The sequence below is a fragment of the Oncorhynchus kisutch genome, linkage group LG27 (assembly GCF_002021735.2).
Source record: "Oncorhynchus kisutch isolate 150728-3 linkage group LG27, Okis_V2, whole genome shotgun sequence".
Taxonomy (NCBI): Eukaryota; Metazoa; Chordata; class Actinopteri; order Salmoniformes; family Salmonidae; genus Oncorhynchus; species Oncorhynchus kisutch.
Window position 1 is genome coordinate 19,958,505 of NC_034200.2, and position 24,845 is coordinate 19,983,349.

Consider the following 24,845-nt stretch of genomic DNA (forward strand, 5'->3'; position numbering starts at 1 on the left):
CACCATACAGTAGTGTCATTCAGCTGTGTCACAGCAATAGCAGAGCCATTAGTAAGCCTTCCTCTCTATGTGTGCAGCTGTGAATATTGGAAAGATTTGACAGGCAGTGGCCAGGCAGTTGAACGGTTTAAAAGCTCCAGAAGCAAGTTTTGATTCTTCGTAATGAAGTCCCACGACGGCCCTTATTCTGAGAAAAGAAAGCGCCTGACTTAAAGTACCATTTTAATATTTGATCACTCTCACGTCTCAGCGCTGTGTGCAGATTACACTTTTCTGATTCTCAGCAAGTCAATATGAGAAAGTCTAGCCAGTATTGGGAAATGCTTTTGTTGTTTCAACAAGGCTGTTGCAGTGTTTTCAAAGGAATCCTATCAGTTCTTACTTTGTTATCACTCCCAAAAAAGCTGTGTGTATTATGTAAGGAAGTTATTTTGATGGAAACTGTCTCTTACGGACAGACTAAACAGCCTGCGATTGTCTCTTACGGACAGACTAAACAGCCTGCGTTTGTCTCTTACGGACTGACTGATTTCCTGCGATTGGTGATAGCCGGTTGCCTGATGACTCAAACATAATTTTTCCCCTGCTCTATGTTTGCTACATACTTCAGACTGAGACGGCCTGACGTTGAAGTCGTTTGTGGGGACATCAAAATGAGGGGTGTTGTACAAAAAAGTAATCAGCGATTGGATCATCCCCCGCCCCCCCACCCCTTCTTAGTCCCCACAGCCCGTACGCCCCCCCTGAGCCCAGTAGCCCTGGCGGCTGTCATCGCAGGGCCGGTGTGTGTGCTGTGCTTTGTGCTGCTGCTGGTGTTCTACGTGTGCCACAGCCGCTCTGTCGTCCACCGCCGTGTGCCCAACGAGGAAGACCCTACCATGGACCACCCCTTCCTAGCTGACGGCCACACCCTCAAAGACCTCATCTACGACATGACCACCTCAGGCTCCGGATCAGGTGGGTTTTGTAGTTTGATGTACTGTACATTTATCACACTCTTTGGGAGATACATTTTCAACAGAGCTTAGAGTTGTAGCATGGTCTATTACAGTACCCATAATGCTCTGTACAATATGTCCAGTTTTATCCTCATTAAGATGTTCCTGAAGCTAACATAATAGCGTCCCATCTCTTTACCAATACAGGTTTCACACCTTGGAGTGCTATAATCTCCCTTAGGATTGATTAAAGTATTCCATCTAGAGGTGGGGGGATACTTTGAGGATTTGTGTCATAGTTATATCAGCCCAATGGACAAGTCTGTCTGTAGGCACAGACAAATGTCATTAACTGACCGCTTATGTAAGTTGTTCTGAAAAGGCTTAGAAGTTGTTTCCATAGAGCTGCAATCCTGACCTTGCGAGCTCTTAGTTTCTCATATACTCAGTGGGTTGTATTGAAGAAGTTGTTCAATACTCTTCAATTGTTAAATTCGAAAAGAGTGGTTTGCGAGATGAGAGCCAATATGCTGCTGGAAATGTTCTTTGCTATGACTGATTCAGTGAATGATAAGGAGACGTGTGTTCATTAATACATCAGCCTAGCAGCCGGCTAGGCTGGGACATACTGCTACCAGACAAGGACCATCATTCAATCAGAGAAATATAATCTAATTCATGTTTCCAATCACATAGTTTTGACCTATCATCATAGCCTCATCATACATTCTTACAGCCAACCCTTTTGATGTGTCAACATCTCATGTGTGGCCATCATCCTCTAAGGGCTTTTACATTAACTGTCCATAGAACTTGAGATTAAAAGTTATTTAGTAACTCTTGTTAGGGCAAGTTTGTCTCAAAAATGAACCCTCTGTTGAAGCGAGGTCGGGACAGTATTTGTTTTTCTCTGCCCTCGAACTGGCACGAACTTGCTGGCTATTCTCTCCGCTCATTGAGTTTTAATGGCCAGGTTTAAGAGAATGGAAAGAATGCAGACCAGCCAGGCAGCCGGAATGTGGGCAGAAGCACGCTGTAGATTGTTTTATGTACACATACACCAGATGAAACCAGACAGACAGAGGACCTCCAAATTAGAGAATGAGAGAACATTGAAGATTGTAACTCTTCAGACAGTGTTAATTTGTTCTATTCTCAGATACTTTTTGTTCTACGTCTTTGAAACAGAATAGCTGCAGGTCTGACTGTTGATGTTTTCTTACTGTACAGTCGTGGACAAAAGTTTTGAGAATGACCCAAATATTAATTTCCACAAAGTCTGCTGCTTCAGTGTCTTTAGATATTTTTGTCAGATGTTACTATGGAATACTGAAGTATAATTACAAGCATTTCATAAGTGTCAAAGGCTTTTGTTGACAATTACATGAAGTTGATGCAGAGTCAATATTTGCAGTGTTGGCCCTTCTTTTTCAAGACCTCTGCAATCCGCCCTGGTATGCTGTCAATTAACTTCTGGGCCACATCCTGACTGATGGCAGCCCATTCTTGCATGATCAATGCTTGGAGTTTGTCAGATTTTTTTTTGTTTTGTTTGTCTACCCGCTTCTTGAGGATTGACCACAAGTTCTCAATGGGATTAAGGTCTGGGGAGTTTCCTGGCCATGGACCTAAAATATCGATGCTTTGTTCCCCGAACCGCTTAGTTATCACTTTTGCCTTATGGCAAGGTGCTCCATCATGCTGGAAAAGGCATTGTTCATCACCAAACTGTTCCTGGATGGTTGGGAGAAGTTGCTCTCGGAGGATGTGTTGGTACCATTCTTTATTCATGGCTGTGTTCAAAATTTTGAGTGCGGCCCACTCCCTTGGCTGAGAAGCAGCCCCACACATTAATGGTCTCATGATGCTTTACTGTTGGCATGACACAGGACTGATTGTAGCGTTCACCTTGTCTTCTCCAGACAAGCTTTTTTCCTGATGACCCAAGCAATCGGAAAGGGGATTCATCAGAGAAAATTACTTTACCCCAGTCCTCAGCAGTCCGATCCCTGTACCTTTTGCAGAATATCAGTCTGTCCCTGATGTTTTTCCTGGAGAGAAGTGGCTTCTTTGCTGCTCTTCTTGACACCAGGCCATCCTCAGTATTTGCCTCGCTGTGCGTGCAGATGCACTCACACCTGCCTGGTGTCATTCCTGAGCAAGCTCTGTACTGGTGGTGCCCTGATCCCACAGCTGAATCAACTTTAGGAGACGGTCCTGGCGCTTGCCGGACTTTCTTGGGCGGCCTGAAGCCTTCTTCACAACAATTGAACCGCTCTCCTTGAAGTTCTTGATGATATCCGATAAATGGTTAATTTAGGTGCAATCTTACTGGCAGCAATCTCCTTGCCTGTGAAGCCCTTTTTGTGCAAAGCAATGATGACGGCACGTGTTTCCTTTGCAGATAACCATGATTGACAAAGGAAGAACAATGATTCTAAGCACCACCTTCCTTTTGAAGCTTCCAGTCTGTTATTCAAACTCAATCAGCATGACAGAGTGATCTTCAGCCTTGTCCTCGTCAACACTCACACCTGTGTTAACGAGAGAAACACTGGCATGATTTCAGCTGGTCCTTTTGTGGCAGGGCTGAAATGCAGTGGAAATGTTTTTTGGGGATTCAGTTCATTTGCATGGCAAAGATGGATTTTGCAATTCATCTGATCACTCTTCATAACATTCTGGAGTATATGCAAATTGACATCATACAAACTGAGGCTGCAGACTTTGTGAAAATTAATATTTGTCATTCTCAAAACTTTTGGCCACGACTGTACATCTGTCTCCCTCAATGTTCGTCAAATCTGGCCTTGAGCACACATTGGATTTATCAACAAAGACACATTTTGGATCTAATGGCTTGCTTTTTACTCAAGGTCTGCTTGAACTGCTTTCAAAAATATCCTAAAACCCTTGCCTCATAACTGTGCTCTCTCTCCATCCCCTTCTGCAGGCCTGCCCCTGCTGGTGCAGAGGACCATAGCAAGGACCATTATCCTGCAGGAGAGCATTGGGAAGGGGAGGTTCGGGGAGGTGTGGCGGGGCCGCTGGCGAGGAGAGGAGGTGGCCGTTAAGATCTTCTCATCTCGGGAGGAACGCTCGTGGTTCCGCGAGGCTGAGATCTACCAGACGGTCATGCTGCGCCATGAGAACATCCTGGGCTTCATCGCTGCTGACAACAAAGGTCAGAGGGCACATTGGGCCAGCGTTGTGTTCATTAGGGAGAAAACATTTAGAAACAGGAAGGTACTTTCTGAACTTGTCCAATAAGTGGCCAGGTTTTTATTTTCTGTTGTAAAATATGTTTCTACAGTGTGCCTTACTGAACATGACCCAGTACCGGTTCTATTTTCTATGACTTCTATAATGCTCTTAAATTTGTGTCAGTGTACTTAGAAGCCACACATGCCTAAATCAGCTGACAAGCAGTGAGAACTGTGTGTTTGGCTGGGACCCAGACAGTATTGTCAGGATGCTAGCAGGCAGCCTTTCAATGATGAGATAATCTGTTGTAAGTGCAATCATTATGTAAAGTGTTTCCCTGTGGAATAGGATACGGTAGCTCACTCTCTTTCACACTCTCCTCCCTCTGCCCCTCTCGCTGTCCTTGCTCTCCTCAAAGATAACGGCACGTGGACCCAGCTGTGGCTGGTATCAGATTACCATGAGCATGGCTCCCTGTTTGACTACTTGAACAGGTACACGGTGACAGTGGAGGGCATGATCAAGCTGTCCTTGTCCACCTCCAGTGGCCTGGCTCACCTGCACATGGAGATTGTCGGCACGCAAGGTGAGGAGGACCAATCAAATGTGGCACATGTATCCACATAACATATATATAGAGTTATGAAATGTGGTGGTTTTACTCTGCACTCAGCTTTTCCTTTCTCTGTATAGCTATTTTCCTTTTCCACTTCTCTCCCACCCTCTCCCCCCAGGTAAACCAGCCATCGCCCACCGCGACCTGAAGTCTAAGAACATCCTGGTGAAGAAGAATGGTACCTGCTGCATCGCTGACCTGGGATTGGCTGTCCGCCACGACTCCGCCACCGACACCATCGACATCGCCCCCAATCACAGAGTGGGAACCAAGAGGTGACTGGCTGCACAGTAGGGATGACTCCATTTAGAGGGTTGGTAGATAGGCTGTGGGTCGACCGGAATTTCTTTAGTCGAGCAGTTGCAATTTTACATTTTTGGTGCGCAAGACACCTGTCTGATACGCGCCTGTCTCAGTGGACTAATCCATTGCAGAGCCCCCTGGGATGGCACGGTCCATCACTCTAAGGCCTCATGTCCACCAGATGCATCAAACTCATGGCGCTCCGGCGGAAGTTATTCATTGTCAATGGAGCAGCACGCAACACACACTAGGCTGCGGTCCTGCGTACCGCATGCTTTATTGTACTGAAAATATGGGCTAGGCATCCGGCAAAACAAAATGTATATGCATCTGGTGGACATCGGGCATAAGACATGTTATGTAAAAAGAATTGTACAACACAAATAAATATATTATTTTATAACAAATGTGCTTTCTCCTGCGTTGGATAGCGGTCGCTGTCCGCGGTTCTGAAACATCTTCAGTGCACCTTTTGAATTGTTTTCCTATGTTCATATGTGCATAATATTAAAGTTAACCAGCATATTGGTCTTCAGAACAATGCAGCATAGGCAGCAGCGGAGTGAGAAAACAGCCCTTGTCTTAATTGTCTTCAGAAAATGTAGGAAAGAGGAAACGCCAACTTAATTGCGTCTATAATCATTAGCCTAGCTGTTAAATGTTCCTGGCTTTATACATCATCCATATACAGTGTATTCAGAAAGTATTCAGGCCTCTTGACTTTTTCCACATTTTGTTATGTTACAGCTTTATTCTTAAATGAATTAAATACATGTTTTTCCTCCTCAATCTGCACACAATACCCCATAGTTAAAACAGGTTTTTAGAAATGTTTGTATAAGAAAACAAGAGACACCTTACTTCCATAAGTATTCAGATCCTTTACTATGAGACTTGAAATTGAGCTCAGGTGTATCCTGTTTCCATTAATCATCCTTGATGTTTCTACAAATTGATTGGAGTCAACCTGTGGTAAATTCAATTGATTGGAGAAGATTTGGAAAGGTACACACCTGTCTATATAAGGTCCCACAGTTGACATGTGCATGTCAGAGCGAAAACCAAGCCATGAGGTCGAAGGATTTGTCCATAGAGCTCCGAGACAGGATTGTGTTGCGGCACAGATCTGGGGAAGGGTACCAAAACATTTCTGCAGCATTAAAGGTCTCCAAGAACACAGTGGCCTCCATCATTCTTGAATGAAAGAAGTTTGGAACCACCAAGGCTCTTCCTAAATCTGGACGCCCAGCCAAACTGAGAAATCAGGGGAAAAGGGCCTTGGTCAGGGAGATGACCAAGACCCTGATGGTCACTCTTGACAGAGCTCTAGAGTTCCTCTGTGGAGATGGGATAACCTTCCAGAAGGACAACCATCTCTTCAGCACTCCACCAATCAGGCCTTTATGGTAGAGTGACCAGATGGAAGCCATCCCACAGTAAAAGGCACATGACGGCCCGCTTGGAGTTTGTAATTTAAAGTAATGGACTGTTACCAGTCAAAAGTTGACATACCTACTTTTACAAGTGCTCTTATTTTATTTTTTACTATTTTCTGCATAGTAGAATAATAGTGAAGACATCCAAACTATGAAATAGCACATGGAATCATGTAACCCCCAAAAAGTGTTAAACAAATCAATCTATTTGAGATTCTTCAAAGTAGCCACCCTTTGCCTTGATGACAGCTTTGCACACACTTGGCATTCTTTCAACCAGCTTCACCTGGAAGGCTTTTCTAACCATCTTGTAGGAGTTCCCACATATGCTGAGCACTTGTTGGCTGCTTTTCCTTCACTCTGCGGTCCAACTCATCACAAACCATCCCAATTGGGTTGAGAAGAGACTTGCTTGGGCCAAGAAACATGAGCAATGGACATTAGACCAATGGAGTCCAAATTGAGATTTTTGGTTCTAACCGCCGTGTCTTTGTGAGATGCGGAGTGGGTGAACAGATGAGCTCTGCATGTGTGGTTCCCACCAGGAATTATGGAGGAGGTGTTGTGGGGGTGCTTTGCTGGTGACACTGTCAGTAATTCTTTTATAATTTTACATACACCTTAGCCAAATACATTTAAACTCAGTTTTTCACAATTCCTGATATTTAATACTGTAACAATTCCCTGTCTTAGGTCAGTTAGGATCACCACTTTATTTTAAGAATGTGAGATGTCAGAATAAGAGTAGAGAGAATGATTTATTTCAGATTTTTATTTATTTCATCACATTCCCAGTGGGTCAGAAGTTTACATACACTTAATTAGTATTTGGTAGCTTTGCCTTTAAATTGTTTAACTTGGGTGGAACGTTTTTGGTAGCCTTCCACAAGCTTCCCACAATAAATTGGGTGAATTGTGGCCCGTTCCTCCTGACAGAGCTGGTGAACTGAGTTAGGTTTGTAGGCCTCCTTGCTCGCACACGCTTTTTCAGTTCTTTCCACACATTTTCCATGGGATTGAGGTCAGGGCTTTGTGATGGCCACTCTAATACCATGACTTTGTTGTCCTTAAGCCATTTTGCCTCAATTTTGGAAGTATGCTTGTATGCTTGTACATTTGGAAGACCCATTTGCAACCAAGCTTTAACTTCCTGACAGATGTCTTGAGATTTTGCTTCATTATATCCACATAATTTTCCTACCTCATGATGCCATCTATTTTGTGAAGTGCACCAGTCCTTCCTGCAGCAAAGCACCCTCACAAAATTATGCTGCCACCCCCGTGCTTCACGGTTGAGATTGTGTTCTTTGGCTTGCAAGCCTCCCCCTTTTTCCTCCAAACATAACGATGGTCATTATGGCCAAACAGTTATATTTTTGTTTCATCAGACCAGAGGACATTTCTCCAAAAAGTACAATCTTTGTCCCCATGTGCAGTAGTAAATCGTAGTCTGGCTTTTTTATGGCTGTTTTGGATCTTTGGCTTCTTCCTTGCGGAGCGGCCTTTCAGGTTATGTCGATATAGAACTCGTTTTACTGTGGATATAGATACTTTTGTACCTGTTTCCTCCAGCATCTTCACAAGGTCCTTTGCTGTTGTTATGGGATTGATTAGTACTTTCCTCTCTAGGAGACAGAATGCGTCTCCTTCCAGTATGATGGCTGTGTGGGTCCATGGTGTTTAAAAAGCAGCGAGGCTTGGTGGGTGATGTTTTGGAGGATGCATAACTTGACCTTCGCCTCTCCCAAGCCCGTTGGATAAGATGCAGCGATGAGACTAGATCGTAACTACCAATTGGATACCATGAAAAGGGGGGTAAAGTTATAATAATATAAACGCAACATGTAAAGTGTTGGTCCCATGTTTCATGAGCTGAAAAAAAAACATACATTTTCCATATGCAGAAAAAGCTTATTTCTCTCAAATTGTGTGCACAAATTTGTTTAAATCCCTGTTAGTGAGCATTTCTCCTTTGCAAAAATAATCCAGCCACCTGATAGGTGTGGCATAGCAAGAGGCTGATTAAACAGCATGATCATTACACAGGTGCGCCTTGAGCTGGGGGCAATGAAAGGCCACTCTAAAATGTGCAGTTTTGTCACACAACGCAATGCCATAGATGTCTCATGTTTTGAGGAATCGTGCAATTGGCATGCTGACTGCAGGAATGTCCACCAGAGCTGTTGCCAGAGAATTGAATGTTAATTTCTCTACCGAAAACTGCCTCCAATGTCCTTTTACAGAATTTAGCAGGATGTTCAAGCATGCTCACAACTGCAGACCACGTGTAACCACAACAGCTCAGGACCTCCACATCCTGTTTCTTCACCTGCGGGATCGTTTGTGTGGGGGTGGGGGGTGCTGAGGAGTATTTCTATCTGTAATAAAGCCCTGGGAGAAAAACAAATTCTGAATGCAGGGCCTACCTCCAGTGGGTGGGCCTGGCTGCCAAGTTGATGAGCCTATGCCCTCCAAGGCCCACCCATGGCTAAAACCTTGCCCATAGATTGGGGCCTAATTTATTTATTTAAATTGACTGATTTCCTTATGAACTAACTCAGTAAAATCTTTGAAATCGTTACGTTTTATATTTTTGTTCAGCATAGTTGATTTTATTCAAACACACACGTGCCTTCATTCATGTATTATACTTATGCTAAAATGTTTATTCTAAATGTTTATTCTTATGCTAATGTTTTATTCTATTCCACTGAGCCATTTACTTTTGTATTCTTATAATTTATTTCGTATTGTTGCATTGTCGAAGGAACCTACAAGTAAGCATTTCATTGGACAGTGTATACCATGTGTATCCTGTAAATACGAGTAATATAACTTGAAACACAAAAACACATATAGAAGCACAGATTTATAATTAATGTAATTTGTAATCTTATTTGGATGAACCATAACTCTAGTTGAGTGCAGGTTACATTGTTTTTCTCTGATGCCTTAATCCACACGGCTGTGTATGCCCTTACTAGTGTGCCGTCAGTATTGAGTCTGTCTGTGGCTTGTGCTCAGGGAAAATCACATCTTAGTCATAGAGCCTGTTGATATTAGATGCCTGTGGGTGATAGTGGGAGAGCTGAGGAGTGAAGGGGGAAAGAGTGCTGAGGAGTAGATCCAACTTTTATCTCTGAAATCTTAAACGGCTCAGTAGACGGAGCAGGTGTTGGCAAAGGATTGAAATCTGATCTGTTTGGTCCATTACTCTACTCAGGTAGAAGTTTAAAGATTCTCCTGTACTTTTTTATACTTTTTAGCCAGTAGTTCTGAAATTAGAGCTCACAAGCTAAAAGTGGTTCCTGAAAATGTTGTACTATGTCACATGTGCAGATACAGTATCAGTCAAAAGTTTGGACATTTACTCAACCAAGGGATTTTCAATATTTTTATTATTTTCTACATTGTAGAATAATAGTGAAGACATCAAAACTATGAAATAACACATATGGAATCATGTAGTAACCAAAAAAGTGTTAAATCAAAATATATATTATTCAAAGTAGCCACCCTTTGCCTTGATGACAGCTTTCACACTCTTGGCATTCTCTCAACCAGCTTCATGAGGTAGTCACCTGGAATGCATTTAAGTTAACAGGTGTGCCTTGGTAGAAGTTAATTTTTGGAATTTCTTTCCTTCTTAATGCTTTGAGTCAATCAGTTGTGATGTGACAAGGTAGGGGTGGTATACAGAAGATAGCCCTATTTGTTAAAGACCAAGTCCATATTAAGGCAAGAACATCTCAAATTAACAAAGAGACACGACAGCCCATCATTACTTTAAGACATGAAGGTCAGTCAAGAACTTTGAAAGTTTCTTTAAGTGCAGTTGCAAAAACCATCAAACGCTATGATGAAACTGGCTCACATGAGGACCACCACAGGAAAGGAAGACCAAGAGTTATATCTGCTGCAGAGGAGAAGTTCCTTACAGTTACCAGCCTCAGAAATTGAAGCCCAAATAAATTCTTCAGAGTTCAAGTAACCGACACATCTCAACATCAACTGTTTAGAGGACACTGTGTAAATCAGGCCGTCATGTCAAATTGCTGCAAAGAAACCACTACTAAAGGGCACCGATAAGAAGAAGAGACTTGCTTGGGCCAAGAAACACGAGCAATGGACATTAGACCTGTGGAAACCTGTCCTTTGGTCTAAATTTGAGATTTTTGGTTCCAACCGCCATGTCTTTGTGAGACACAGAGTAGGTGAACCGATGATCTCCGCATGTGTGGTTCCCACCGTGAAGCATGTAGTAGGTGGTGTGGGGGTGCTTTGCTGGTGACACTGTCAGTGATTTATTTAGAAGTATTTAGCAAACCAGATGGGATTTCATTTGTTTTTCAACAGGACAATGACCTAACACCTCCAGGCTGTGTAAGGGCTATTTGACCAAGATGGAGAGTGATGTAGTGCTGCATCACATGACCTGGCCTCCACAATCACCCAACCTCAACCCAATTGAGATGGTTGAGGTCTTTCAAGATGGTTGGAAAATCATTCCAGGTGAAGCTGGTTGAGAGAATGCCAAAAGTGTGCAAAGCTGTCATCAAGGCAAAGGGTGGCTACTTTGAAGAATCTCAAATATATAAAATATATTTTTGATTTGTTTAACACTTTTTTTTCCTTGTTTCATGATTCCATATGTGTTATTTCATAGTTTTAATGTCTTCACTATTATTCTACAATGTAGAAAATAGTCAAAATAAAGGAAAAGCCCCTGAATGAGTAGGTGTGTCCACACTTGACTGGTACTGTATGTGCACCACATCATTGCTCTCTCTCTCTCGCTCTTCTGTGTGCATCTTGCTAGATGTCACTCAAATGACAAGGCGCTAAAACTCATTGGCTAGGCCTCGAATCGCTAGTGGGCTGGCCCGCGTGGGGGGGGGGGGGGGGGGTGTAGGGGAAATTAGCTTTCAAACTAGGGAATTTAAGGTACGACAGTAATTCTGCTCATAGATTATGCTTGTATGAACTACACATTTAAAATATACTTAGTAGTTCCGGAGCATGTCTTTAAAGTATTGCCTGCATTACTTGTATTTTCTACACTAATGCTATTTCTCACAAATGTACATTATTTCTGTCTTATAATTAAGAGGACAATGTGTCCACTCCAGTGTGGTTTCCAGTGCTAAAAGGAATTAGTAAGGATGTGAGATTTGATGTGTAAAGGATAGATGTGGGTGTGAAAATGGTTACCTGTGTCAAGCTAAGGCTGTACAGAGGGATGGATGGGAGTGTGAGGGAGGCATGTTGATTGTGATGTGTTGCATCATGGGGCGTGTAGAGCAGTGCTGGGAGGCTTGGCTGGTCTCAGCAGACACTAGCAAGCATTGGGCAGGAGCATGTCACAGCCAATCCCCTTCACTGATGTCGCTCTGCGTCTGCTGCCAACCGTCTCTTCAACGCAGGAACACACACGCGGGCCTCCCACCACGCAGCGCTGCACTGCAGTCAGTGACAGTGTGACGGGCTAATAAAAATTCTGAGTGTTGTCTGGGTTTGACCTTTCTTGTGACCTCTAACCTACTATAGCCCTTTTCTCTCGCTCCTGCCCTTTTACTCTCCCACTCTCCTGACGACACTGCAAGGCTCGCCTCGATCAGATCATCTCCTAGTAAAGGATTAGACAATAGACTGAGACTGTACAGGGATGTTTAAATCCAGATTTTAGACATTGGAGCTTTGGTTCAGAAAAGGTCAGTGTAGAATATTCATCTTTCATCTTTTTCATCCTGATCACTCAGGATACTCTTTGAGAATGAAGAGTGAGTAAAGAGCTCATGTTGTCGACCCTGTGTCTGAAAGGCTAAAGAGAACTGTCTTGTGAATGTCTCCTCAGGTACATGGCCCCTGAAGTCCTAGATGACTCAATCAATATGAAGCATTTTGAGTCGTTCAAGCGGGCCGACATCTACGCCATGGGCCTGGTGTTCTGGGAAATCGCACGAAGATGCTCAATAGGAGGTGAGAACCAGTGGTGTTGTGTACTTAGGTAAAAAATACTTTAAATGACTACTTAAGTAGTTTTTTTTAGGTATCTGTAGTTTACGTTATTATTTTTGCCTACTTTTACTTCTCTACATTCCTAAAGAAAATAATGTACTTTTTACTCCATACATTTTCCCTCACACCCAAAACTACTCGTTACATTTTCACAGGAAAATGAATTTGTTCCTAGATTGCCATTGGTCTCATCCCGTGTCTGTTGCTCCCCAGGTATCCACGAGGACTACCAGCTGCCCTACTATGACCTGGTCCAGTCAGACCCCTCGGTGGAAGAGATGAGGAGGGTGGTGTGTGACCAGAAACTACGGGCCAACATCCCCAACAGGTGGCAGAGCTGTGAGGTATGACATACTATGTGCTTCACTTCCCTTGGGAATATCATCTGTTTGTTCTTGGTCGGTCTCTTAACTGTCTGCCTCGCATCTTTCTCGCTTTCTCGCCCTCTTTTTTGTTTCCTCTATTTTTGTTCCCGCTCCCTATTTGGACTCCTGCCAGAAGCCTTCCCACTTCATCACCAGATCCACTTTCTCTCTGTCTTTATTGATGCAATTTTTATTGCTTGGAAACAGACAATTAGATTACATCCAATTTGCAGTCATAAAGCATCGTAATCTGATCATCATCCCCTGCAAGGTTACAATGGCTCCTGCCAGAGCCTAGGCATCCCAGGCCGGCTGTAAAGCAAACCCCTGAATTGATGGCCAGGCTGGTGAATATTAAATGGCCCATCAGTCTATTTGTTTCACTCTGTCTGCGGTTGGAGAAAAGAAGCAAAAAAAGTGTGGTTTTAAATCACTCAAAGCTTATTCACTAAATTAACATGAGCACATCAGGGACACATTTGGAGAGATGACTAGAAGACCCATCTTTCTACCGGTCTCTGCTGCTCCTCACTTTAAAATCTATAGATGGACTGGTGTTCTTTCAGCAGTGCTGCTCTTTCTCCCCCCCCACACCTGACTGTATTACCAATTCTAAGAATCTTGAAAGCTATTCCCCAACTCGGCTGCGTGAGTGCATACATACAGGTGTCGGATCTTAATATGACCCATTTCGTCGCAGGAGAAAAATAATACTGAAGCAGGAGAATTTAAAAAATGTTTTTGAATATTTAGAATCGCTGCCTGGGGGCAGCTGGAAGTGGTGTTTGTAGGCTATACAATGCACTGTCGTACCATACCTAAGGGGCTATGGTTTGGGGAAGGCTCTGCAAACCAACGAACCAACGAACCTCACACCATCAAGTATTTTTACGGCTTGCTAGAGCATTGTGAACTGCCGTAACGCAGTGGTCTGATCAGCACACTTCGGCTCAGAGCATCAGGAGTTCGCGCCCATTGCTGGGCAATTGTTTTGAAACTTTGTATGAATGGAAACTAATGTTGACGTAGCCTACTCGAATTTTTTTAACCAATCCAAAGGCAGCTGCCTACCTACCTCCAAAGGCACCTACCTTAGTAGGTATCACTTTTCTATTAGGTTACTGCCACTTGGGAAGTGATTCAAAGGCAGCATCACGTGATAAACCATTCACATTCCACGAGGGGTGAGATGTTTGTAGCCACTGTAGCAGCATGAGCAACTAGCTATTCAGTGACCTAGCCCAAAATGGAAATATCTGATACGAATAACAAGTAACAGAATTTATATCCTCAGTACCTGTTCATGAATGAAATTGACACCGACCAGGATAATTATCCTACGGTATAGGGTCCTCCTCTCGCATATTGCTTGGTCTGCAGCTTCATCGTTGTGGTTGTGACTGGTAAGATTCCATGATATCTTAGACTGATTTTTTTGTGATAGCTAAATAAGCTATTTTACTGACTGTTTAAGAATGATCAATAGCCAGAATAGTGGAGTTTCACTGTGAAGCTAATATTGCATTAGAGCTGATGTTTTTTTCTAATGAGTAGTCTTGAATTGTGATTTAATTCATACAACTATCACACCCTTGCATATTATTACATGACACAAATGTTCAATATAACATGCTTCCGTTTGTCGGTAACTAATATTGAAAGGTAATATGATGCCATCTAACTAGATTAGAAGGCCTAGGTTACTTCATCCTAATGTAAGCTAAATGCATTGGATACAAAACAAATACTGGCATGTGATAACAGGATAACGTATCCAATATAAATGCATATCAAACAGGAATACATGTTCAATAGAATGAATTGTAATATTATTGGTGACTTTCTCTCTCCTTGCAGGGGAATAGACAGATTAACTGCACTCACCAGATGCCCAAGCCTCTAAACTAGAAACATGTGGACATCAACACTTTGAATACATGTTAACATTTTTATTGGTTTTCCTCTATCTGTGAGTCCTTAAAACACAGTCCATTGTCGAAGAAGTAATTCCCAAGTGAGGGATATCCCGGGGATGAACCTCTAACATTCATAAACCTTGTTCAGTACATGAGAGCAAATTTAATAGACAGGAGTTTACAGATTTTTGTTCCAGCTCTTCACGAACACTTAATTCTACTACAGTGAACAAAAATAGAAACACAACAATTTCCAAGATTTTACTGAGTTACAGTTCATATAAGAAAATCAATCAATTGTAATAAATTCATTAGGCTCTAATCTATGGATTTCACATGACTGGGAATACAGATATGTGTCTGTTGATCGGAGATACCTTAAAAAAAGGCAGAGGGTGTTGACAACAGGCTTGATACCAAGCTCAGAGATCTGGGTCTGGACACCACCCTCTGCAACTGGATCCTGGTGTTTCAGACAGGCAGACCACAGGATGTGATCATTGGCAACAACACCTCCTCCACAACGACTCCCAGGGGTGTGTCCTCAGCCCTCTGCTGTTCTCCCTGTTCACCCACCCCTGCGTGGCTTTGCACAACACCTAGTCCATCAAGTTTGCTGACGGCACCGCGATTGTAGGCCTGATATCCATCAATGACGAGTCAGCCTATAGGGAGGAAGTAAGTGAACTGGCATTGTAGTGCCAGGACAACCTCTCTCAACATCAGCAAAACAAAGGAATTGATTATTGACTTCAGGAAGCAGAGGAGGGAACATGGCCCCATCCGTATCAACAGGATTGCGGTAGAGAGTCTGCAATTTTTAATTCCTCGGTGTACACATCGCTGAGGACTTGACATGGACCAATAACACAACCGCTCTTGTCAAGAGGCCGCAACAGCATTTCTACGTCCTAAGGCGGCTGAAGAAATTCAGCATGCCATCCCAGGTTTTCTCCAAATACTACTGCTGCACCATCGAGAAGGTTGCTTCGCGACCTGGTATGGGAATTGCTCTTTCCACAACTGCAAGGCCCTTAAGTGGGTTGTGAAGACAGTCCAGTACATCACTGGGACCATGCTCCCACCCATCCAGGACACCTGAGGAAGGCCCGCAGTACCATCAAGGACCCTAGAAACACCAGCCACGAGCTGTTCTCTCTCCCTTACCGTCGGGCAGATGGCATCAGAGCATGAGGTCTGATAGCAACAGGGTCAGAGAAACTTTCTATCTACAAGCCATCAAACTGAACTGGACTGACCACCTACACTGACTCAACACACCTTAGCACATACCCACATATAAACGTATGCTACACACACACACACACACACATCACAACTTGTAATGATGGGGCGGTGAGTCGGAAGCAGGTGCAGGTGAAACGTTTTAATAAAACAACACAAGAACAATACCAACTGGAGAATGACATAAAGGGGAGGACATGATGAAGGTAATGGAGTACAGGTGTGCGTAATGATGAATCCCAGGACCAGTGGTTAGTATTCTGGCGTGGAGGAGCAGGAGCAGACGTGACACAACTGCTGCTACCAGATTCGTATTATGATTTCTAAATACTGCACAATATAAACACTTGCCCCCTAAACCCCCACCCGTCCCCAAAGTGTGTCAAATATTGGATTATAAATTGTGCCTTCCTGTATTATACTGATACTAAAATGTTTATTCTATTCTACTGAGCCATTTTACTTTGTTTATATTTTATTTCTTATTGTTGCATTGTCGAAGGAACCTGCAGGTAAGGATTTCGTTGGACAGTGTATACCATGTGTTTCCCATACATACGACTAATAAAACTTTAAACAACTTAATTGACCACAATCAACGTTTTGCAATGGCAACTCAGTCTCCAGACTTGAACCACATTGAAAACCTTTGTTTTCGAATTGAAGAGGGCAGTCCATAAGTGCAGACGAAGGATCTGGGAAGATTCAGTATGGTGCAATGGTCTATTGTTAAGCAATAAGGCCCAAGGAGGTGTGGTATAATGGCCAATATACCACGGCTAAGGTTTTTTTATGCACGACCCAATGCGGAGTGCCAGGACACAGCCCTTAGCTGTGGTATATTGGCCATACATCACAAACCCCGGAGGTGCCATATTGCTATTATAAAGTGGTTACCAACATAATTAGAGCAGTAAAAATGTATGTTTTGTCATACCTGTGGTATGACAAAAAATTGTGAGTCAATGAGGAATATTTATTGGTTAAATAAGAAGTTATGGTTAAAAATGTATTTTTGAACTATTGTTTGAAACATTCCTAATTGGAAAGGGGTTCCTGGAAAACGTATTTAGGTACTAATTTGGCCTTATCCTGAGAGAGAGCAGGTTGGGCAGTTAACAAGTTGGCAATAGTAGAGCCATAGAGTGATTCCTCATGAAACCAGGTCACAGAAAAGACCATGATTTTAATGGATTTTCACAAAATGTAAATCCATAGAATGGTCCTTATGGAGGAAGGATTATTGACATTTGTATCTAAAAACAATCAATTGGCATATTTATGACCTCCTTTAAGACTCTAATAATGTTTCATCTGTAGGCGCTACAAAGCAAAAATTGGTCTCATGTGAAGCTTTACTGCTTGCTCTGTAATATCAGTAGTATTTTTTTATTTCAATAACTATTCTTAAATTCATATTTAAAAATAAGCATGAATATTGAAGATATCCAATTTATTTAGATATTTTTTTGGTGAACATAATATACTCTACGGGCATATCAAAGTTCCAGAGGGGGATCTCTGCAAATGTTACAGTTGTGATCCAAATGGTAAGCATTACCAATAGAGTGAATGGGAAAATGGATTCAAAATTGTTGCCCTCTGTTGGTGATTTGTAGTATGTGCGATGATACAAGCAATGTTCCCTCTAAGCTGCGTGCGCAGTAGCCCCGACTGCCGCGCAGCTCCCCGGGATTGCCTCGCAGAAATACATCAGCCCATGGGAGAATCATTACACTGAACTTCACTCGACTTGCTAGAGCAGTGGTCACCAACCAGTTTATCTTCAAGGCATTCCTAGTCGATCGCCAAACAGTCCTGTAAAAAACCCAACGATAAAGACTTGTATTACTATTTTGTGTGTGGCTGTAGCAGTCATGAAATTTTGTCATGCAAAAGTCTGCCGGTCTCCCGGTAATTGACCATTAAATAACAAACACTCATCTCCAGGCCTCGACACATACAAGCCGCTGATGCGTGCCTTTGGAACATCGCTATTTAAAAAAAAGTCTAATAAATCATTAAATATACACCATCACAATAAATCCATTATTTTATTTTTATAGACAGTGTGCTTAAACTAATAACATTTATATTTTTCTTGTCTGTATTGAATGCATCATTTAAAATGTCAGAGTGTAGGTTGGAAAAAGTATCAACTGTTCAGAGGAGACTGTGTGAATCAGGCCTTCATGAAAAGAAACCACTACTAAAGGACACCAATAAGAAGAAGAGACTTGATTGGGCCAAGAAACACAAGCAATGGACATTAGACCGGTGGAAATCTTTCCTTTTGGTCTAATGAGTCCAAATTTGAGATTTTTGTTTCCAACCACCTTGTCTTTGCGAGATGCAGAGTAGGTGAACTGATGACCTCCGTATGTGTGGTTCCCACAGTGAAGCATGGAGAAGGAGGTGTGATGGTGTGGGGATGTGTTATCAGTTGATGTTATTCATCAATAACAGACCCCAAAGCAAATCAGGGGGAGAAAAATGGCTTTATTCAAAGAGAACAAATCATAGTTGTTATGCTGGGAAGTAGATGGTCATTCTTCCCTGTCCTCACTGATTCTCCACAGAACAAAGGGGCAGGATGTAATTTATAACCCCCAACCCTAGCCTGTGGTTGACCAATTTGAATTCCTGGCAATAATATCTGGCCAATGTATCCCGTTTCAGGCTGAATGTATAGACAATTTGGAACAATGAGAACTTGCCACATGTAGCTATGAGTCCCAGACTGAAATTCCTCCCATGTCTCTAACCCATTAATCATTCATTCCCTATTGCAGAAAAACAACTGTTTCCATTGATCGTTAATTCCCTCTTGACCTTTTAGTCCTCTGCGTTATGTCTTAAAATATTCTTACAGATGCTTTGCTGGTGACGCTGTCAGTGATTTATTTAGAATTCAAGGCACACTTAACCAGCATGGCTATCACAGAATCTGCCGTGATAAACCATCCCATCTGGTTTGTGCTTAGTGGGATTATCATTTGTTTTTCAACACCTCCAGGCTGTGTAAGGGTTATTTGAGTGATGGAGTGCTATAACAGATGACCTGGCCTCCACAATCACCTGACATCAACCCAATTGAGATGTTTTGGGATGAGTTGGACCTCAGAGAGAAGGTTAAGATGCCAACAAGTGCTCAGCAAATGTGGGAACTTCTTCAAGACTGTTGGAAAAGCTTTCCAGATGACTACCTCATGAAGCTGGTTGAAAGGATGCCAAGAGTGTTCAAAGCTGTCATTAAGGCAAAGGGTGGTTACTTTGAAGAATCTAAAATATATTTGTCCAACACTTTTTTGATGAGTACATGATTCTATATGTGTTACTTCATAGTTGTGTTGTCTTCAAAATTATTCTACAATGTAGAAAATAGTAAATATTCCGACCCTTTACTCAGTACTTTTTTGATGCACCTTTGGCAGCAATTATAGCCTTGAGTCTTCTTTGGTATGACACTAATAGCTTGGCACATCTGTATTTGGAGAGTTTCTCCCATTCTTCTCTGCAGATCCTCTCAAGCACTGTCCGGTTGGATGGTGAGTGTCACTTCACAGCTATTTTCAGGTTTCTCCAGAGATGTTCAATTGGGTTCAAGCCCAGGTTCTGGCTGGGCCGCTCAAGAACATTGAGACTTGTCCCGAAGCCACATCTGTGTTGTCTTAGCTGTGTGCTTAAGGTCGTTTTCCAGTTGGAAGGTGAATCTTCACTCCAGTCCGAGGTCCTCAACTCTCTTGAGCAGGTTTTCATCAAGGATCTCTCGGTACTTTGCTCCGTTCATCATTCCCCTCGATCTTGACTAGCCCTCCAGTCCCTACCATTGAAAAACATCCCCACAGAATGATGCTGCCACCACCATGCTTCACCATAGGGATGGTATTGGATAGGTGATGAGCGGTGCCTGGTTTCCTCCAGACGCGACACTGGAGGAAACCAGGCAATCTTGGTTTCATCAGACCAGAGAATCTTGTCTCATGGTCTGAGTCCTTTGGTGCCTTTTGGCAAACTCCAAACGGGCTGTTCTGTGCCTTTTTACTGAGGAGTGGCTTCTGTATGGACACTACCATAAAGGCCTGATTGGTGGAGTGCTGCAGAGATGGTTGTCCTTCTGGAAGATTCTCCCATCTCCACAGTGGTACTCTGTCAGAGTGACCATTGGGTTCTTTGTCACCCCCTGACAAAGGCCCTTTCACCCTGATTGCTCAGTTTGGAAGGGCGGCCAGCTCTAGGAAGAGTCTTGGTGGTTTCAAACTTCTTCCATTTAAGAATGATGGAGGCCACTGTGATCTTGGGGATGTTCAATGCTGCAGACATTTTTTGGTACCCTTCCCCAGATCTGTGCCTCGACACAATCCTGTTTCGGAGCTCTATGGACAATTCCTTCGACCTCAAGCCTTGGATTTTGATCTGAGATGCACTGTCAACTGTGGGACCTTACATAGACAGGTGTGTGCCTTTCCAAATCATGTCAAATCAATTGAATGTACCACAGCGGGACTCCAATCAAGTTGTATAAACATCTCAAGGATGATCAATGGAAACCAGGTTGCACCTGAGCTCAATTTCGATTATCATAGCAAAGGTTCTGAATACTTATGTAAATAATGTTTTCGCTATGTCATTATGGGGTATTGTGTGTAGATTGAGTAAAAAATGTAATTTAATCCATTTTCGAATGAGGCTGCAATGTGGAAAAAGTAAAGGGGGTCTGAATACTTTCCGAATGCACTGTATGACGTGGCTATATTGTGTAAAAGCAATCACACTTGAGACAGGTCCTAGATTTGGATTTATTTGGAATCTTTAGTTGTGAATGATACAAACCATAGAATGTCTTAGAAATCAAGACATACAGTATATGGGCTGCAAGGTGTGACTAGGCTATTGATGATTTGATAAAGCAGCAAAAAAGCTTGCGCTTCTTCTTTCCTCAGGCTGCACAGCTGTTTTCTCATCAAGTGATTGTATTTTCACCCATCAGACTATTCTCAATTCTCAAAAACTCCTTGCATTAACCACTGTTTAATGAGTATGCTTTGGCTGCCCGACAGGTGATATTCCACCCAAACTCTGTATGCCATGGGCTCTCCAATTTTGTTCTTGCAGCTACCCAGTGCTTAATTTGGGAAACCAAGTGAAATCTGTTCGGGTACATCGATTAGTAACGTTTCGCAACTAAACATATTTCACTAAACTGTTGACAGCCTGTCTGCACGCTTGAGAATGGAATAAAGGAGAGAGAGGAGGAGATAGAAACGCATGGTAGTGAGAGATTCTGTATAGCTAAAGGTAATGTGTCACCCAATTTAATTATGAAAATATAAAAATTCCCTATAACCAGGCTATTCAAAATCAAATACAAATTCACTAATTGTAGGCTAACTGTAATACGCCCTGCACAATCAATGAACCAACAGCATCGCCTAGGGCTATACGTTCACTCCCAGACTCATGGATACACATTTTGAAGCGTAGCATAAGGTAAGCAGTCCATCCAGGATGCATAAGAACAGTACACACTCAGGCCAGACCAATTAATTATGTATCAAAGACATCTTAAATCAGTTTTGATTTATGTTTTTTTGCCATGCATATATGCAGTAGGCTATGTATTGTATAATGGCACAATCTATGTTAATTCCGTTTTTTTGGGGGGCAGGCAACCGCAGCGTGCATGTGATGCATCTAGTGCAGTAGTGCCTAGGTAGAGGTTAGTTGCATGCCCGCTTACCATGTGCTTGCATACTCTCGCTTACAGCTCGCTGTCGCCGGCTAGCCCTTGTAGTGAATTGGGGAGCAGCTTCATGCACAAGTCTCCCCTTGTTGGTACAAAGCCTCTGGGGCGGCAGGGTAGCCTAGTGGTTAGAGCGTTGGACTAGTAACCGGAAGGTTGCAAGTTCAAACCCCCGAGCTGACAAGGTACAAATCTGTCGTTCTGCCCCTGAACAGGCAGTTAACCCACTGTTCCCAGGCCGTCATTGAAAATAAGAATTTGTTCTTAACTGACTTGCCTGGTTAAATAAAGGTACAATTTTAAAAAATGACCAAAACTCCTGTCGGGCCTCCTCTCGGCGGCACACGTTTACTGGTTGTCTTGAAACTCGGAGCAGCAGTGGGCCCCAGAGATGCATCTGTACAGGCCCACCTCTTTGCGGACATGTCCTTGCAGCTATAAACCAATGACCCGCATCTGGTACGACAAAGGCTAGGGGAGAACACCCTGAGAGAAAAGCAGCGTGCTGGCTGTGTGTGATAGGCGGACGCTGACAGACTGGGGCTCAACGCAGCTGTGGAAGATACTGGTCGTCCTGGGTTTCCCCCTTGCCACTGGAATTTCACCTTCCTACAGTGAAGTAGTGCTGTTGGGGATTGTGCACCCTTAGCGGCACTTTAAATAACTTCCTTTGCGCAGGTATCCACTTCTGGCCTCGGTGAAGCCATCAACCGGAAACCGGACTAAAGTCTGGCAACGTTGGGGTGTCTGGTGACGGGGGCAGGAGTGAATGCACCGGGAGCCCTTAATCAGTGGCAGCCGCACAGGGCTATTATGGTCGCCAGCAGCTGTGACTTGAGTGGCAGCTGCTCTCGGCAGACCCCTGTGTGACTGAGCAGCCCTGTTTAGGAGCCACACTGCTCACCCCAGCTGGGGAGAGGCCTAGAAAAGGTGGCCTAAAAATTGCCCACTCACTCCATCCTGGATAGACTACCGCACCTATCGGGAGTTCCACTCAGCAGTCGAAAAATGCGAAAGAAAATAATTCCCCTGAAACTAGCGAGAAAGAACATCGGAACTCTTTTGGACACTGACGATAATAGCAATAGACCCCATCGGAGAACAGCTTTGATTGCTGCATAACTGTGGTGCTACAACATTGACATTGCTGCCCTGAGTGAGACCAAGTTCCCGGGTGAAGGTTCCCAGAAATAAGAGGGAGAACGTTACACCTTCTGGAAAGGTTACCCTCCGGGTGGACAACATAAGCACGGTGTGGGACTGGCAATTAAGAACAGCCTTCTACCCAGCCTCTGAAACCATCACAGTCTTACTGGATAATATGCATAAAGCATACAGGGCTATTCTCAACAGTCCCACATCTGCTACCCTTCGCAAGAAATGGCATGCATTGCGCAAACAATCGTGCACACTCTGAAAAAAATGAATGGTGGAAGAATAAGGCACAGGAAATCCACCTTTATGCAGACAAAAACAACATGCACAATTTCTACAACTCAACTAAAGATATCTATGGCACTAGAAGTCGCTCAATCACCACCATGAAAACAGCTGATGGTCTGACTCTCTTGAAGGACCAAAACCAGATCCTGATGAGGTGGGCTGACCACTTTTAAGCACTACTCAATCAGCATTCTCCTACAGACCACTCCATCCTGAAAGAACTGCCTGTCTGTCCACCCATTCAAGACCTCAACCATTTTCCAACTTTCCAAGAGGTGTTATCAGCTATCTCTTCCCTCAAGAAAAACAAGACTCCTGGTACTGACAGCATCCTGGCAGAGCTACTTAAGAAGGGAGGTTATTTCTGCACTAGAACACTCCACCAGCACATCACTGAGGTTTGGGATGGGGAGATCGTCCCCCAACAGCGGCGGGATGCAAACATTGTCACCATCTATAAGAACAATTGGTGACAATTCCATCTGCGACAACAGTCAGGGGATACCCCTTCTGGCTGTTGCCGGCAAGGTCCTGTCCAAGGTGATGCTACACAGGCTGGTGAACAACATCACAGAGGAACTGCTGCCAGAGTCAAAATGCGCTTTCAGAAAGGACAGGAGTACGGTCAACATGATATTCACAGTACGGCAATTCCAGGAGAAGTGCCTTGAACATCCGGACAATTTCATGGCCTTCGTCGACCTTTCCAAGGCCTTCAACACTGTGAGCAGGGAACTACTATGGGGCATTCTACTCAAATGTGGCTGTCCAGACAAATTTGTCAACGTCCTTTGCCAGTTCCATGATGGTTTGATGGCTCAGGTGGCCATAGGAGGGCAAGAGTCAGTGCCCTTTGGTGTAAGCATCGGTGTGAGGCAGGGGTGTGTGCTGGCACCGGTACTATTTAACATCTTCCTCCTATATGTCACCCAGCTTTTCCACAAAGAGCTTGAAGACAGCAACAGTGTTACGGTGAACTTCAGGAGGCTCCAAGCAAACACCAACATTTTGATGGAGCAGGTTCTTGAGCTGCAGTATGCTGATGACTGTGCTCTTGTGGCCCACACTCTGAAAGCCCTTCAGTCCGTCCTTGTAGCGGCTGTGAGGGTCTAGCAGGATGGGACTGTCTATCAACACCACCACAACAGGTGGTCTGCCAATGGAGATCAAGCCCTCCACCCACCATGCCTGTCTTCACCATTGAACACACATCACTGGCAATTGTTCCGTCCTTCATATATCTGGGCAGCATACTCTCGGAGGACTGCATCATCGACCTCAATTCAAAATAAGATCAAGCATCAGGAAACTCAGATGCAGGGTCTTCCAAAACAGGGATCTCCACCTCCACACGTCGCTGTCTGCATCACCATACTTCTTTACAGCTGTGAAGCCTGGGTCAATTAGAGTCGCCACAACAAGCAGCTCGAGCGATTCCACATAAGATGCCTGCAGCGCATCCTGGGATTCACCTTGTGCCACCCTGTGCCCCATACTGAAATACTAGCTAAGATCCAACTGCAAGAGTATGGAGGCCATGGTCACCCAACACCAACTGCGCTGGTTTTTGGCATGTCATTAGAATGTCTCCACAGCGCTTGCCATGGAAGATCATGTA

At 43.6% G+C, this 24,845-nt stretch overlaps 1 protein-coding gene across 1 annotated transcript in view; it reads left to right on the forward strand.

The window, feature by feature from the left end:
- LOC109872321 (TGF-beta receptor type-1) overlaps positions 1–24,845 on the forward strand; it is a 94,144-nt gene that overhangs the window by 57,599 nt on the left and 11,700 nt on the right. Inside the window, exons 3-8 of the mRNA XM_020463518.2 lie at positions 721–957; positions 3,892–4,122; positions 4,561–4,728; positions 4,877–5,033; positions 12,352–12,476; positions 12,729–12,859. Coding sequence (XP_020319107.1) covers positions 721–957; positions 3,892–4,122; positions 4,561–4,728; positions 4,877–5,033; positions 12,352–12,476; positions 12,729–12,859 — 1,049 coding nt within the window. The remainder of the gene's footprint in view (positions 1–720; positions 958–3,891; positions 4,123–4,560; positions 4,729–4,876; positions 5,034–12,351; positions 12,477–12,728; positions 12,860–24,845) is intronic.